General features: G+C 37.5%; 2 protein-coding genes across 2 annotated transcripts in view; both read left to right on the top strand.

Moving 5' to 3' along the window:
• The window catches only part of aldh16a1 (aldehyde dehydrogenase 16 family, member A1), a 109062-nt gene extending 95600 nt beyond the window's left edge, over positions 1–13462 (top strand). Inside the window, exons 11-16 of the mRNA XM_039773826.1 lie at positions 6288–6433; positions 6514–6684; positions 9787–9991; positions 10106–10291; positions 10507–10632; positions 10783–13462. Coding sequence (XP_039629760.1) covers positions 6288–6433; positions 6514–6684; positions 9787–9991; positions 10106–10291; positions 10507–10632; positions 10783–10956 — 1008 coding nt within the window. The 3' untranslated portion in view covers positions 10957–13462. The remainder of the gene's footprint in view (positions 1–6287; positions 6434–6513; positions 6685–9786; positions 9992–10105; positions 10292–10506; positions 10633–10782) is intronic.
• A 975-nt stretch (positions 13463–14437) lies between these two features.
• Positions 14438–15875, top strand: part of LOC120541882 — a 147589-nt gene continuing 146151 nt past the window's right edge. The window contains exon 1 of the mRNA XM_039773828.1: positions 14438–14512. The gene's annotated coding sequence lies outside the window, so the exon portion shown is untranslated. The remainder of the gene's footprint in view (positions 14513–15875) is intronic.

Here is a 15875-nt window from a genome sequence, read left to right as displayed (position 1 = left end):
AAACTTTTTTAGAGTATGGCAAGATCTAATTAATAAAATTTTAGAAAAAGCTTTTATATCTGGGGGGAAAAGAACATTCTCCCTTCTTATTTGTTTTAAACATTTGCTTTTGCTGTTGGCTGTTCTCACTCTCGGATGGGAGTTGAATTCAGGCTTGTCACGTTTGAGTCAATTGTATGCAAAGTTATTTTCTTCAAATAAAATCTATAAGTTCTTAAGTTGAGCTTTAAGTGCCAATTAGCATGAATTAGTTTTTTTTAGTTTAATTTTAAAGAACAATATTCCATTCAAGTTTTTAATTCACTGGAAAATTGTGATCTGAGAAAGCTCTGATGAACTTTCACTATTAACACTGCAATAGTTCAGCATATAAATGATAACCCAGTCCAAAGATATGAATAATATGTCTAATAATAATATGTCTTAGAGGAGCAGCAGGCTGAGGACAGGGCCTTGTGAAACTCCTTGTGTAACCAGCACTGAGCTGGACATGCTGTTGCCAAGACTAATAAACTTTTTCCTGTCAGTCAGATAAGACTTAAACAGTGCACAATGGGCACAGTGAAAGAAATATGCAAAATGTCCATGTTGAGCAGTATCAAATGCTGCAGTAATGTCTAATACATTATTAAGCTTGTTTTCCAGCCAGTTTTAAGGGATGTATTAATTATTGTTGTAATAGTTAGGATTATAGCATGAAAGAAGGATTTGAGAACTGTAGTGCGGACAGAGTCTAGTAAACAAATAGTATACCTTATATAAATGTAGATGACACTGGTGTAAATTTGATGAAGGAGCTGGATTGAGAGGAAATACAGTGAAAATATCAATGAAGGATGTATTTGTATTTAAATTATTTAAACTTTTAATTTTATCGTGGAAAAAAGTGAAAGAATTTTTTACAGTCTTTAGTGGAAGAGGTGATTGGACTAGATACAGGTTGAAATAGTTTATTAACCATAGAGAATTAAACCCTTGTATTTTGGCCACTGTCGATTATTGTACCATTTATGTGCATTCTTGGCTGCAGTTAGTGTCTCTCTGTAAGCTCTTGATGGTCAGAGAAACCCTGGACGTGTACAGTAAGGAAGCTGTGCATTTAAAAGAAACATTCTTGTGTATTGAGGGGCCTATTTTATTTGGTGCCAAATGGAGGGCAGAGTTATAGTGATCAACAATACTATCTAATGTGGAAGGAATATGGCAATATGGCTTTATGGTCAGAGAGGTGCAAATCAGTGCTGTGAGTGTTGCCAACATATAATCTTGATGTACAGACATCTGTGACCACCAGAGTGGGTAAGAATATCAGCATGCTGAATCAAATCAAAATTGTCTAGTAGGGATAAGATTTAATTTGTCATCTTACATGAAGGATCATCAATGTGGATATTAAAGTCAGCTATAAGAATAACTGTCTGGGAAAATGAACTTAAATGAGTTAGTAATTCAGTCAGATCAAATAAAAAAGACCCATTGTATTTTGGAGGATAATAGAAAACAATAAGTAAGGTACGACCAGTTTTTCATTATTACACAGAAAGATAGATAAAGCCCTTTTCCCTCTGAATCAGAAAGTATTTAGCTCCTATCTGCCTAGTTGGGTTACTTCTCCATTTTTCTTAAAGATGCACTCAGGTTCTATGTTACTTATCTCTATGGTCTGGTGTTAATGTACTTGAATATGTTTTAAAACATTTTTAAAAAAAATTAGCTGTCCTTCTGGATAACTCCTCATTCTTCTCCTTCAGAAAATTCTCAAGTAGCTTTGGCATTGTGACAGTACAAAAAATGACTGCATGACCCTCATTTCATAATATACTTGGCTTCTCACTTCATGCGATTTTATTGTAATTCTTCCTGTAGACCTTCTTATTTATTTTTTTGTTATTTTTAACTAAATTCTGACTAGGAGCATTATTATTGCACCAAGTGCATCTTGCTTCTGAAGCAGAATGGTAAATGCTTGCTCTTTCTGTTTATGCATGACACATGACGTTACTCTGGTGAATGTTGAAATGAATGCATAGCTGACTAGTAAACCTGATTCTAACATGTTATCACAATACTAAAGAAATGGGCTCTGATTTACTTTTTGGGTGGTACTTTTATGAGTTTCCTGTCTCAAGGAAATGTGTTTTGTATGTATTCTTTGAGGCTGTGTATCCTGGATTGGTGTCTAATGTATTTGTGTATAGCTTAAAAAAGCATTCATTTTAGTGTCATACTACTATAATAACTAGGCCAAAGGGGTAAGTGATGTTTTAACAATTCACTGTGCAAGCCATTCATGTATGCGCTGTATTCATTTTTAAAAGCTCCATGGCCCAATACAGAATTGCAGAGTGCCCAAAATCACTTGACAAACTTATGCACTCAGTCATTCATGATGGACCAGTTTAAGTCCCCTACCTACAGTGGATAAAAAAAGTGTACACAAACCTGCCAAAATTACAGATTTTTTGGTAAAAAAAAAGAAAATGAAACCAAGGTAAATCCTGCCAGAACTTATTCCACCTTTATTTAAAAATTGAAATCGATACATAGAAGATGAAAACAAATCAGAAACTGTTTAGTGAAAAAAGAAACAAAAAACATACAAAAACTTGGTTGCATTAGTATGCAAACTCTTTTAATAATTAAGGATGTGGTTGCATTCAGTCAACCCATAACAATAAGTCTCATGTCAAATAGTAGTTCGTATAGACCTGACATCAATTAGGGTGGCTCTAATTGAGCTCAGATAAAGTTTGGCTGTTCCTGTAGGATTATTGTGATATCATCTTGGTTGCAACATATTCTAAAAGCCATGGTTCACAAAGAGCTTTTAAAACGTGTGTGGGATTTTATCTTTGAAAGGTATCAGACAGGACAGTGATACAAAAAAGTATCCAAAGCAATAAACATCCCCTGGAGCACAGTGAAAACAGTCATCAACAAGTTTAGAAAATGTGACGCAACAGTAACCAGGTTTCCATCCAAGGAGTTTTTTCGAAAAAATATTTAGCGCTTCAAATTTTAGCTGATGGAAATGCTAATTATCGATAAAATGTTGTACATGTCGACATAATATTTTTCCGTTTAACTTTAGCGCATAAATTCCATATCGATACTTCAGATGTCGCAAAAACTACATTGGAAACACTTTTTGTCGGAAAAAAAGGGCTTTAATGCAAATAAATGTGTCACATGATACATTTTCATCACGTGCAATCAAAACGAGAATAGCGGAGCGGTTCGCATGGTCTGATAAAGAGAACTCCCTCCACATCAACTGTAGCCTGGGGATGGCTCTCAGGATGTCTAAATAATACAAAAACCGTAAAGGTAATTTACTGTGCCAGTCAAAATATTTAATAAACCGTGTGTTTCATTATCTAAACATTTTTTTCTTATTATTAAATGGCAGATGTTTTAGCATATATGAGAAATTCTCTCATTAATATTAACTTTAGTTTTTTTTGATTAAATGTCATTATTTTGTTTTAATTCAAATTTCAGTTTTAATTAAAAACCTTAAGGGAAGCAGGTTACAGTACTAATTCAGTTGTACAGATCCAATGCTGCAAACACAGCTGCATCATGAGCACTTCCAGGAGTGCCAACGCAAATGTCTAGTTTCATGCACCTGTCATCAACAAGGGCCTGGAGAACAATAGATGGCCACCCTTTGCGATTAATGTTTTCGCGGTAGCCTTCCGTCAGGGGAAGAATAGGCACATGCGTGCCATCCAGCGCACCGTAAATCTCTGGCACAAGATGCACCAAGGAATTGCGGTATGCCATTTCATTGGCCTCCGCTACAGTCGGAAGTCTTTTATATAACGCCACATTAATTTTTCTTTAATAGCGGTGCACACAGCATATACACATCGATGGACGGTAGTTTTACTAGCCTCGAAAGTTTCTCCAACTACTCTATACTCGGCGCAGGTTGCCAGCTTGTGAAGGGCGATGGCAATCCGCTTTTGGGTTGGAACTGGTGGTCGGTGACAACCTGTGATGGGCGCAACATCAGGACTGATGAATCCACACAACATCTCAAACATCGGGTGTGTCATTCTAAAATGTTGCAGCCAGAGATTTTCTGTGAAGTGTCTCCCCACCACCTCCTCCCAGAAGGTCTTATTCTGTCGTCTCTCCCATACTCGTGGGTTTCGTCGCACTGGGGTACTTTCTTCGAGCTCTATGGCTATCAGACAAGCAACTGCTTCATTCTACTGTCGTCTTCGAATATTATGTACAATTCCAATTATTTGTGAAACTGAAATAACAGTAAGCTGGCAAATTTAAAAAAGCTGTCTGAATAATCTCTCCATTTCTTTGTTTAGTGGAGGGGGTGTAACGTGGAAAACAAAAGGTAGATAATTTGCGACATACACAAAATTATGTATGGAAACGGCTCAAGGGCAGATTTTTTTCACGATACAACAAAACTTATGTGACAGTTCGTTTTGGAGGGGATGACGTCATCACGCACACCATTTTATCGATAGAAAGCCAGTTGGATGGAAACAGGCTGGAGACAGCAAATTCCACACATTTTTTTTACGTATATTCTGTTTGTCGATAACAAAACGTCGCAAAAAACTGGATGGAAACTTGGCTAGTGACTGTACCAAGATAAGGACATCCCTCCAAGTTTGAAGAGAAGGCAAGGAGAACACTTCTCTGAAAGGCCACCAAGAGGCCTGCAACAACATTAAAGAAGCTGCCGGATTTCCTGACAAGTACTGGTTGTTCCATACACGTGACAACAATCATTCTTATTCTTCATATGTCTGGATTGTGGGGTAGAGTAGCAAGACGAAAACCTTTTCTCACAAAGAAAAAAATCAACATCCGGCTAAACTTTGAAAAAAGCTATACGCTGTCTCCCACAACCATGTGAAAAAATGTATTATGGTCCGATGAGACCAAGGCTGAAATATTTGGCTATAATTTCAAAAGGTATGTTTGATGCAAAAATAGCACAGCACATCATCAAAAGAATACCATACCCATTAGGGAGGCAGCTTTGGGTCTGCTTTTCTACAGGTAGAACTGAGGCTTTAGTGAAGGTGGATGGAATCATTGAATAGCTCTAAATATCAGTCTGTTGTGGCACAAAACCTTCTAGCATCTGCCAAGTAGGTGAAGATGACGGGGAACTTCACCTTTCAGCATGACAATGACCCAAAACATACATTCAAATCAACAAAGCAGTGGCTTCATCAAAGGAGGATAAATGTTCTGGAATCACCCAGCCAAAGCCCAGACCCTAATCCAATTGAAAATGTGTGGGATTACCTAAAGATAGTTGTGCATAGCGAGATGCCCTTGTAGTCTGACAGATCTGGACATTTTTTGCAAAGAGAAGTGAACAAAAATTGCCAAGTCCAAATATGCCAACCATATAGTCTCTTACCCAAAAAGACTGAGTATTGAAATATAATCAAAAGCTACTTCAACTAAGTATTAGTCCAGGGTGTGTGCAAACTAATGCAACCAGATTTTTGTATGATTTTTTTTTTCCTTCTTTCACTAAACACTTTCTGATTTGTTTTAACCTTTGTATAGACTGCACTTCTGCAATAAAGGTGGAGTAAGTTCCGAAAGGATTTCTCTTGTTTCATTTTTTTATCACACAAAACTGCCATTTTTGGCAAGGGTGTGTAGACTTTTTATATCCACTGTAACCTGCGTGTTTTTGGGATACTGGAGGAAATGCTGCAGTAGTCTAAAATCACCCAGATGTACAGTACTCTGATTTGATCCCAGGACTCTTCAAGTGTGAAGCAGCAGCATTTACTATCATGTCATCATGCAGCCTGTGACTGATGTACAGTATTTAGGAGAATATTGGTGAATATATGTTAATTTTGTAAAACTTTTTAACTTAATTGCTTTGATTTAACCCTTTTTTAGAATGCTGCTTACATTGAACATGTTGTGCCCTGCTCAATTCTTGAAACTTCCCAGTGCACATCTTCCTCTAATCTAGCAGCCTTATGCCCTCCATTTTTTAGTCATGTTCTCTACTTTTTTTGTTTTTCTTCTGTTAGAGTAACAGAAAATTTTACTCCTTAAGCCTGACATGGCTTGGTGCTGCCATGGTGTTTTTGAAAATCTAAAATTAGACACGAGCATCAGTATAAAAGCAATATTAGCATATCCATGGATTCTCAATAGGTTTGTGTAGACGAAAATTACATAGGGGCGGGCAGTTACTTGGTTAAAATATTCTATTATGGAGTTGTTTCAGAAGGCAGAAAATCTTTGAGTTATTTCTGTGCCTGTTACCTCAGGGCCTCTTTGAATTTGTTCGACCAACTTGGGCTGTGAGAGCAAAGCCCATGCTACAGGCAGAGGGAAATTTAGAGAAGTTTGGTTCATCTTTTGACAAACCCCCAATACCCACAGGAAAAAATCAAGAAGTGTCAGGAACTCCAAGGTAAGTGTGACCTGGTGTACTTTCTGCTTGTTTGAAAGAATGAATATTCTAGCTTTACAAAGTTATTTTTTCTCTTTTAGTGTTGATCGTTCTTACAAGCTGTACATTGGTGGTGTGCAATGCCGCCCTGATTCAGGATACTCCCGTCCCGTTGTGTCTGCATCAGATGGTTCCGTCTTGGCCTATATTCCTGATGGTGGCAGGAAGGACATTCGAAATGCAGTAGAGTCTGCCAACAAAGCCCTGTCTGGGTCTGTCTACTCCTTTATTTGTGTTTAGTGTATGCAGGTTTCTGTGCATGGTGAATAAGTGAGTACTTTCAGCCAACAAATTATTCAGCAGAAGTGTGTCAAGAAATTCTACTGGGGGCTTTTTCATATCAATGGCAGTACTAATGCCTCACTGGTACTGTGAATGCCAAGTCAGAAGATTTCTTTTTAATTTTCTTGCTTATTAGTCATTCTGGGTTGTGTTCAGGCCATAATGCGTGTGTGTGTATTTTAAAATTTTCTATCTATTTATGTATGTATTTATTTAAAGAGCTTATGTAAAATGCCAGATTTCCCCCTGGGAACAAATAAAGTTCGCTGTAAGTGCTTTTTAACACTAGAATTACCAGAGTGTACGATAAAACACGTAGATCCGTCCCACCTTAAATCGCTTCTTAAAACCGTTTTCACCTCTCCGCCAGCCTCCTTTGTCCTGTAAATGTGCCGATAAAAACAAACTGCAAGCAGCCGGCTATTCCATCCCCCCACTGACTTAGAACGTGCACGAACTTCTCCGAGCTCATGCCTCGATTGTCTGGGAGTGAAGTGGAGTTTTAGAGTGGAAATAATAGATTGTTATTTGGAACACACGCATTTCATGTGTGTTCCGTTTCTACAGTAATCTGGGTAAACACATAGTTAAAACAGAAACTTTTTTATATTTTAGTAATAAATGTTACAAAATGTAGACATAAACTATAACATGTGTGAAACCTGACGGCCAAAGATCAAATAAACACTTTCATAAAAGGTTCAAAAATGTTACAACAGCTTCCGTGGCGTACTGGTAAGATTTCATCACTTGGAGCGCAACAGACTTGCTGTACCTCAAGAGACCTGAGTTCGATTCGCCACTGAGGAGAAAATGTTTTTTTTTTTTTTTAAACTTTCGGCGTTCTGCCTGCCTGAATTTTCTGTCTATCTATATAGTAATAACAGTAATTTTATTATTATATAGGAGCTTCCCTGTCTGCCTATCATACAGTGCCTTTCCTATCTATATATCTATCCTCTTAGCTGTTTTTTATATATCTATTATACAGTGCCTTCCCTGTTTGTTTATATATCTAGTGCCTTCTCTGCCTGTCTGTCTGTCTGATTGCATATAGCGCTGAACTTGCTGTTCTGTACTATTCTGTCCTCTGCATGTCCTGGAGTACAAAAGAAACACCACCATACAGCAACATGTGCGAACTGGCAAGATAGGGGAAAAAACACGTGGTCACTGATTACAAACCGCAAGATGAATGTAGGAGACAATATATGTAAAAACATCATTGCACTAATGCAATATAATTTGAAAACGAACAGCGTCAGATCAGATTTGAATATGCGCCCGATCTGACGCTGTTCGTTTTCAAATAATATTGCATGTACTGTGCGTTGAAACTGCTGCACAGAATAAGTTGACTCCTTCTGTAACAGTGTTGGCGTGTATTCAAACCCGATCTGACGCTGTTCGTTTTCAAAATAATATTGCATGTACTTAACTATTTTAGAATAAAAACATACGTTTGATTTCAGTCTGTAAGAGCCAGTGTAAATGCATGATAATTGTAAAGGTTAGCTTTTTTTTTTATTCAGTTCCATTCTCTGTCGCGTTCACGACCCCCCACCCCATCTGACACTGTTGTTTTCACATAAAGACGCGCTATAGCTCAAATGTGATTTATTTGGAGACGCGCTATAGCTCGAATGTTATTTATATAGGGAAGAAAGTACAGTGTCAGGTGCTAATTCAATGTAATAAGAACCATAGCACAGAGAGATGTGTAAACTGCAACAAGTACGCGTCGTAAATGTAGGAAGGGTGTGTGGGAATTGTTAATATTTGAATGTGATGATTTTATATAGCACGGATCGGAAATCAGCAGTTCTTAGCATTGCCCCACACAAGCTGTCGTATCAAACGCCTACTGTAACTTGCTTTATTTTTTCTTCGCTTATAGTCTAGAATAAATGTGCACTTGTTTTGTTATACTTGTACACCAACATATGTTCCTGTGTTTGAGCGACACGGGCATGCTCAAAAAATACACGTGTAATGCCACGAAAAGTGCACGCAGGCACTTCAGTTCGCAAGCATTGGTACAAGAATGCAGTCACAAGTACGCTGCACAGCTACAGCACATATTTATGTGAAAATAGCAGTGTCAGATATGGGTAGGGAAGGATCCTGAACACAACTGAGAGAATGAAAAGTGAATAAAAAAAAAAAAAATAACCTTTACAAGTATCATAAATGACACTGGCTGTTACACACTGAATCAAATGTATGTTTTTAATCTAAAATAGCAAGTATAAGAGCAGTTTACTTCTCAAAACCGAGTCGTGCGGGATCGAACTCATGACCTTTTGATTACTAGTCAACCGCTGATACCATTACAATACCGTGGCAATTGCAGTAAATATGTGTCAATGTGGCATGCTAAGGCGGCTTTTTTTCTGCAGTTATATTTTTTAATAAAAGCATACTTGTTCTGTTATATTTGTACCTTTGTGAAAGTGTTTCTTTGATATTTGGACTTCAGGCTTCATACATTATATAGTTTATGCCTACATTTTGTCATTTACTACTACAATATGAAAAACGTTTCTGTTTTAAAAATGTGTTTACACAGATTACTGTAGAAATGTAACACACGTGAAATGCGTGTATTCCAAATAATGATCTATTATTTCCACTCTAAAACTCCACCTCACTCCCAGATAATCAATCAAGGCATGAGCGGGGAGAAGTTTGTGCACGTTCTAAATCGGTGGGGGGATGGAATAGCCGGCTACTTGCAGCTTTTCTTTTATCAGCACATTTAGATTAACAAAAGACACTGGCGGAGAGGTGAGAACGGTTTTAAGAAGCGATTTAAGGTGGGACGGATCTACGAGTTTTTTCGTAGGCTCTGGTAATTCTAGTGTTAAGTGTCTGACATTAAGAATCAATAAACTGTGTTGTAATGGCACTGCACTTGTCAGTGGCTGCAAGTGCTTCTTGTACTAGATAATCCTACTATACAATTCTTTTACTGCTTTTCATTTGGCAGGTGTATGGTGTTTAATCCTACTGCTGTGCTCTCTGTCTTGCAGCTGGCAGAAGAAGGGCCCACATGTTCGTGCACAGATACTCTACTACCTGGCAGAGAACCTTGAGCAAAGAGTAGATGAGTTTAGCCGTGCACTCAGTATCCAGTCTTCTATGCCTAAAGAAGAAGCACAGAAAGAAGTTGACCTCAGTGTAGCAAGACTCTTTCACTGGGCAGCACTGTGTGATAAATTTGGAGGCACAATTCAGGTGAAAGAGACTACAGCCTCCCTATGGCCATTTTTTCCTTCTCATGTGTCCATTAATAAAGTGAATTTCAAGAGCTTTATAGGACTTGCATATTATTTTGTCTTTCTTTTATAGGAGACACCTATCCATGGCTTCACTCTTTGTTGCAGGGAGCCAGTTGGGGTCATAGGAATCATCTGTCCAGATGAGAAGCCTTTGCTGTCTTTCATCAGCCTCATGGGAGCGGCAATTGCCCGTGGCAATACAACTGTAATGGTGCCAAGTGGCAAAAATCCTCTGCCAGCTCTTGCTTTGTACCAGGTGATTGTTGATGCCAAGACACCTTCCTATGATTATCCTATCACTCTGTTAAGTTCATTCTTGGTTGATCCTTGAATTACTTGCCTATCTCTGTCCTCTTCACTCTGTTCTGCCAGCCTTTTTAATATGTAACCACAAATTCCTGCACGTTTATATTGTCTCTATTGACTTTTGGGGTGACAGGTTAAATACCTACTTATTCTTTTTTTGCATAGGTCTTGGAAACATCTGACCTCCCGGGAGGTGTGGTTAACATTGTGTGTGGAGAAGTAGACCAGTTAACCAGGCACCTTACTCTGCATAGTAACGTCCAGTCTGTTTGGTACTTTGGAACAGAGGAGGTTAGTAATAATTAAGATTTAATCGCATATGCTTGCACTGATACCTTTTTTATATCATGATGTGGTTGATATCAAAATGTTCAGTTGATTCCTTAACAGGAGTTAAATCTTTTTTTCTTACTTACTCATTTTATTCTTCCTTGTATGCAGGGCTCCCGGTTTGTGGAGTGGGGCTCAGCAGAAAATCTAAAGCGTACATGGGTAAACAATGGTGTCACCCGTGACTGGAACTCAGCCACTCAGGGTAGTGGTGAAGAATTTCTGCTACACGCGACGCAGTGCAAAAATGTCTGGCTGCCAGGTGGCGAGATCTTTGCCAACTAGTTCTTACCAGTGTTCTTCAATTACTTGTAAGAACTGCCCCAGTAGTCTACAGAATCTAATTACACTCTATTGCAACCCCACTGAAAAAGCTGCCATAGGACTAAGAATAATAACCAATACCTTTAGAATTGTTCCTAGAAAGTGAGCCATTCCTTGTAGAGCTTGATTTATTTCTGAATTCTTTTTGTTTAAAAAAGAATTTGTTCTCAATTGCTAAAAAATAATAATTTGTTTTACATGTGCATTTTATAAGGTTATTCTGAGATGAAACAAATGTTTTAGACTGCTTACTTAAAAGCATTTTTCTTCACAGTGAACACTTATTCTCCATAAGTTTAGCATGTGGTGACCTACATTCAGCTCTGTTTCTGTGTTTTGATGTGGTGTGTGTGTTTTTTCTGTACTGGTTTTGCACAGCTTTGTTTTACTTTCAGTGTCTTGTGGTTCAGTTTTCTTCAGAAGCAGCATGCTAGAGTGTTACCTGGAAGACAAACCATAGATAGCTTATTCAGGCGTACATCAATTGGTGTAAATTGCTGCCTAGCCTGCTGTCTCTCGACAGAAGAGGTAGCATGAGTAATAAATGCTTGAAAAGAGGAGAAGTGATGAGAAGAATGCTCAATTATAACATGGGCTAACCCCAGTCATTAGATTTTATTTGCTTATTTCTGCAACTGTTCAAACTGTTAGCAGCCAAATGTGTATTTGGTTGTATCCTAATGGTGCTTTTAGCAGTACTAAAGGTAAGCCATAATGGGTTAAAAAAACTACCTCTTTGAAGTCTATGACATCAAACCAAAGTGCGATTTTAATTGAGCAGTGACATAGGGGATTGATTGTGTCACACACTGTATTTCCGATATTCTAATTTATATGGTTTTGTAGGCTAAAATTCAAAGGCATGTAATACTCATAAAGAAAATAACCAAGTGTCCATGGTATATTATCTCTTTGCCATCATTTATCTTGGAGAAAGCATTTAAACTGTGTACAGTTTTCTAAATTATGTAGTGTAAGAATCTATAGTGGTCTAACGTTTCATCAAGTTAAAAACAAAGTCATTTTTTTTATATTGAAAACTCTCTATATGTGTGCATATTAACGTGTTATGTATAGTAATACATGTATAGTATAGTTTAGACCCTTAGATCTGGTGACATCTTTAAACAGTGCACAGATTAACAGAATAGGTTTAAAATTAATTTCAAGATATTACTGAGCCTTTTATTCATTTGTCTAGTTTGTTTTGAACTTGCTGCGTGTAACATTAAGTGCAATCCTAGACTTGTTTTAGCAAATTGGCAGTTTTTTTTTCTTTCAAAGGTGTGGATTTTTTTTTTTCTGACATATTTTTTTAGTGCCCCCCTACCTAATCAATAAAACGAAGCAGCATTTAAATCCTAAAGAAAATGAAATTTCCAATAGGTGTTGTTCATACCTAAAATTAATTTTGTACCTTAGAGATCATTTAAAGACAGTATTTTTTTTCAGTGTAACATTCTCCATCCTGCTTAATCAAATTCACAGATCCAGTGTCCTGCATCCAAGACCCTCCTCACTGTCATGGTCTTTATTCTGTTTGCACATTCAACAACGGCAACAGTAATGTATTTCTTATACAGTATAGCCCAAAATCACACAAGGAATGCCTCGATTGTCTTTAACATGTCCTGTTTTTTGACACCCCCTCCGCATAGCCTTGAGAAGACAAGAGAAAACTCCTTCAAATAAAACACTTGTAGGGAATAAAATGGAAGTACCCTAGAGAAAAGCAATTCAGAGAGACACTCCCTTCCAGGTAGGTTGGGCGTGCAGTGGATGTCATAAAATGGGGTAAATACTGTACAACACATAAAACAGGACACAAGTGTTCTAAATGTTATTGTGTAGGTTTCCTCCCATGTCCTAAAAGACAAGTTTAGCAAGCTAACTGCCAATTCTAAATTTGTATATCACGGGTGTAGGTGTGAATGTGAAGTGTGTGTATACTGTATACATGTGCTTAAGTGGACCCTGTGATGAACTGCTGCTACTGTGTTGAACCCCATCAGAGTTCCTATATAGAAATTAAACTAAACCATGGAGCAGTGCCCTTCATGATATGTTGGTTCATCTCACCATCCATCTAATCTCAGCAACTTGGGCAAAAAAATGACCTGACAGCATTTGAGGGAAAAACTGTAAACGTGCACAAAGAGAATACCAAACACTTCACATCCAGTAGGTACTCGGCCCAAAATAATGACGGTACAATAAGCAAAAGGAAGCTGAGGGTAATAAGTTGTGGGAATCTGACACCATCATTAAGGGAAAATCACATTTAAATAGAACCAGACAATAATGTAAAGATGTTTCAGCATATTGTACACTTGGTCATGTTGCATTTATCCTGTTTAATTCTTTGTACTCTGTTAATATGATTACAACATAACATGATTATTGAGGTTCTAACATTTTTCTGTGTAAACCTTAAATATTAAATTAATCCACAAATATTTTTATCACCTCTGCTTAGCTGTGTTATGTCTCTTAATCACAGTTTAGAAGCTACAATAGGGATAGAGGGACAATTGGATGAATGGCTATGAAGTGAAACTATAAATAGCAGGAATGTGAGGGTTAGAATTCTAATGAGCTCTGTTAGAATTAAAGCATTCAGGAAGACTGGAGAGTGGAATAGCAGTCATCTTTCTTTCCTGCCATATTTAACTGTAAGACTATAGGCATGTACTGGAGAATACCAAGTAGCATGTTGTGCCCACATTGCCATTTGTTCATCACTGGCTACCAAAACCAGAACACTACCAGCCTGCATGTTTATTACCCTGCTAGCTACACTTACCATCATTTAAATTACTATCATAAAAAGAGTCAGACACTTGGAAAGGTTTCAGATAGAAATAATTCAATTTTATATCATCCTTTGTAATTAGCACATTAAACAACTTAGTTGTCGGAGCAGATGAGTCTGCCACCTGCTTTCATTGTGCTTTGTGCTTTTGGTATGTTTAATCCTATTGATGTGACTACTCATACTTTGCTGATACCTGGATTTGGACTATGACACCATCATGCACTAAGTAGCCTAATAATCGAGTGCTGATACTCTCAACTCAATGAAAGTAAAGCGAGTGCCTAATCTATTGCCTGTGGTTACAGCGCCTGACAATTGTACATTCTAGTTATTTGATGGTTACTTTTGTTCTTGATAAGAATTTTTCTTCTTTCACCGCAAATACAACATATATTGTTAAGCAATCTTACCAAAACTACATATATATATATATATATATATAGAAAACTTCCTACCTATTGGACCCTTTTCTTGAGCTGGCAGAAGTGACCAAAGGAGCTGGTGAATAACATGCCTTTAGCTTTACTTACCTTTACATTTTACTGTTAAATGAGGCACCTTTCAGCCACTTTCCTTGTAATTTTCTTTTCAGCATCTGTGGGATGTGTCAAGCTCCAGTTTCCCTTTTTTATTTTCTACAATTGTCTGCACTTGCTGGTTTGGATTGTCCAGCCAATTAGCAACTTACTAGAAAAGATACAGGTCAGTTTACTTGGTTCCCTTCCTTGAAGCATGAATGTGTGTTTTTACCGTATTAAATCATTGGCACTGTCTTCATTAATCACCATAATGTCTGAATTGTGTCGTGGATGCTTTTGCTGGCTCATGTCATATCAGACTCTTCTCTACATGGAATGTGTAATGACTATGTCAAGCCTGCTTTACTCATTCATATGTCAAGCCTGCTTTACTCATTCTGCTCACTGAATGGCTGCTGTTGTCAGGTTTTCAATTGTGAAGCTGTGGTGAGTTTCATACTAAAGATGTAGCTCAAAGGGCTTTACATGATGGTAAAAAAATGGTCACAAGCTAAGAAAAAGTAAAATTAGATGAAAATAGTTTGCACCTAACAAATAATGTACACGACCTTACTTATGTAAGATCTATCTATTAATAAGAGACGTATAGTCCTTAAATACAGACTCATTTTTTTAAGGTCTCCAAATGCAAGCCCAATGAAACAATCAGGTGGACAGAAAAAAAAATAATCTGTAGGGGTTTCAGACCAAAATTATGCCCAGTCCCAACTGTCCATTCATATAGATCTTTAATATGTTCTTAACCTGCATGAGCCTTACTTTTTGAGGCACATTTCTAACTTGCTGTTACTATCTCTCTTAATAAAAGGAGAAATATGTATGTGTGTCTGTTCAGTTTCTGTTGTCTCTGTTAAATACCATTTGGTATGGGATTTGTAAAAGAAGTGCTAATATGTGTAATGTGCCATCTGTTGAAATGAAAAATGCAATGGATTTTAATAATATGTGCATTACAAAATACATGCCAATAGGTGGCATACCAGCGTTACTCGTTTGCTTGGCTAACAGGCAGCAAGCATTATTAGTTTAATAAATGTTCACATCTGTGCCATGGCACATACAATAGAGTAACGACACTCGCTGTGTGACATTTTAGAGATGACAGTTAACATGTGAATACAAATATTTGAATAGGTGGGGAAAATCAGAGGTGCCACCAGAGATGCGAAGCAGCATCAAGGCAACATTGCTACTTGCAAATATACAGTATATGAATATATATATACTGCTCAAAAAAACTAAAGGAACACTTTTTAATCAGAGTATAGCATCAAGTCAGTGAAACTTCTGGAATATTGATTTGGTCAGTTAAGTAGCAGAGGAGGTTGTTAATCATTTTCAGCTGCTTTGGTGTTATTGAAATTAGCAGGTGCACTAGAAGGGAAACAATGAGACGACCCCCAAAACAGGAATGGTTTAACAGGTGGAGGCCACTGACATTTTTCCCTCCTCATCTTTTCTGACTGTTTCTTCACTAGTTTTGCATTTGGCTACAGTCAGTGTCACTACTGGTAGCATGAGGCGAT

The sequence above is a fragment of the Polypterus senegalus genome, chromosome 13 (assembly GCF_016835505.1).
Source record: "Polypterus senegalus isolate Bchr_013 chromosome 13, ASM1683550v1, whole genome shotgun sequence".
Taxonomy (NCBI): Eukaryota; Metazoa; Chordata; class Cladistia; order Polypteriformes; family Polypteridae; genus Polypterus; species Polypterus senegalus.
The sequence above is the reverse complement of the archived record's forward strand: the minus strand, read 5'-3'. Positions and strand labels throughout refer to the sequence as shown.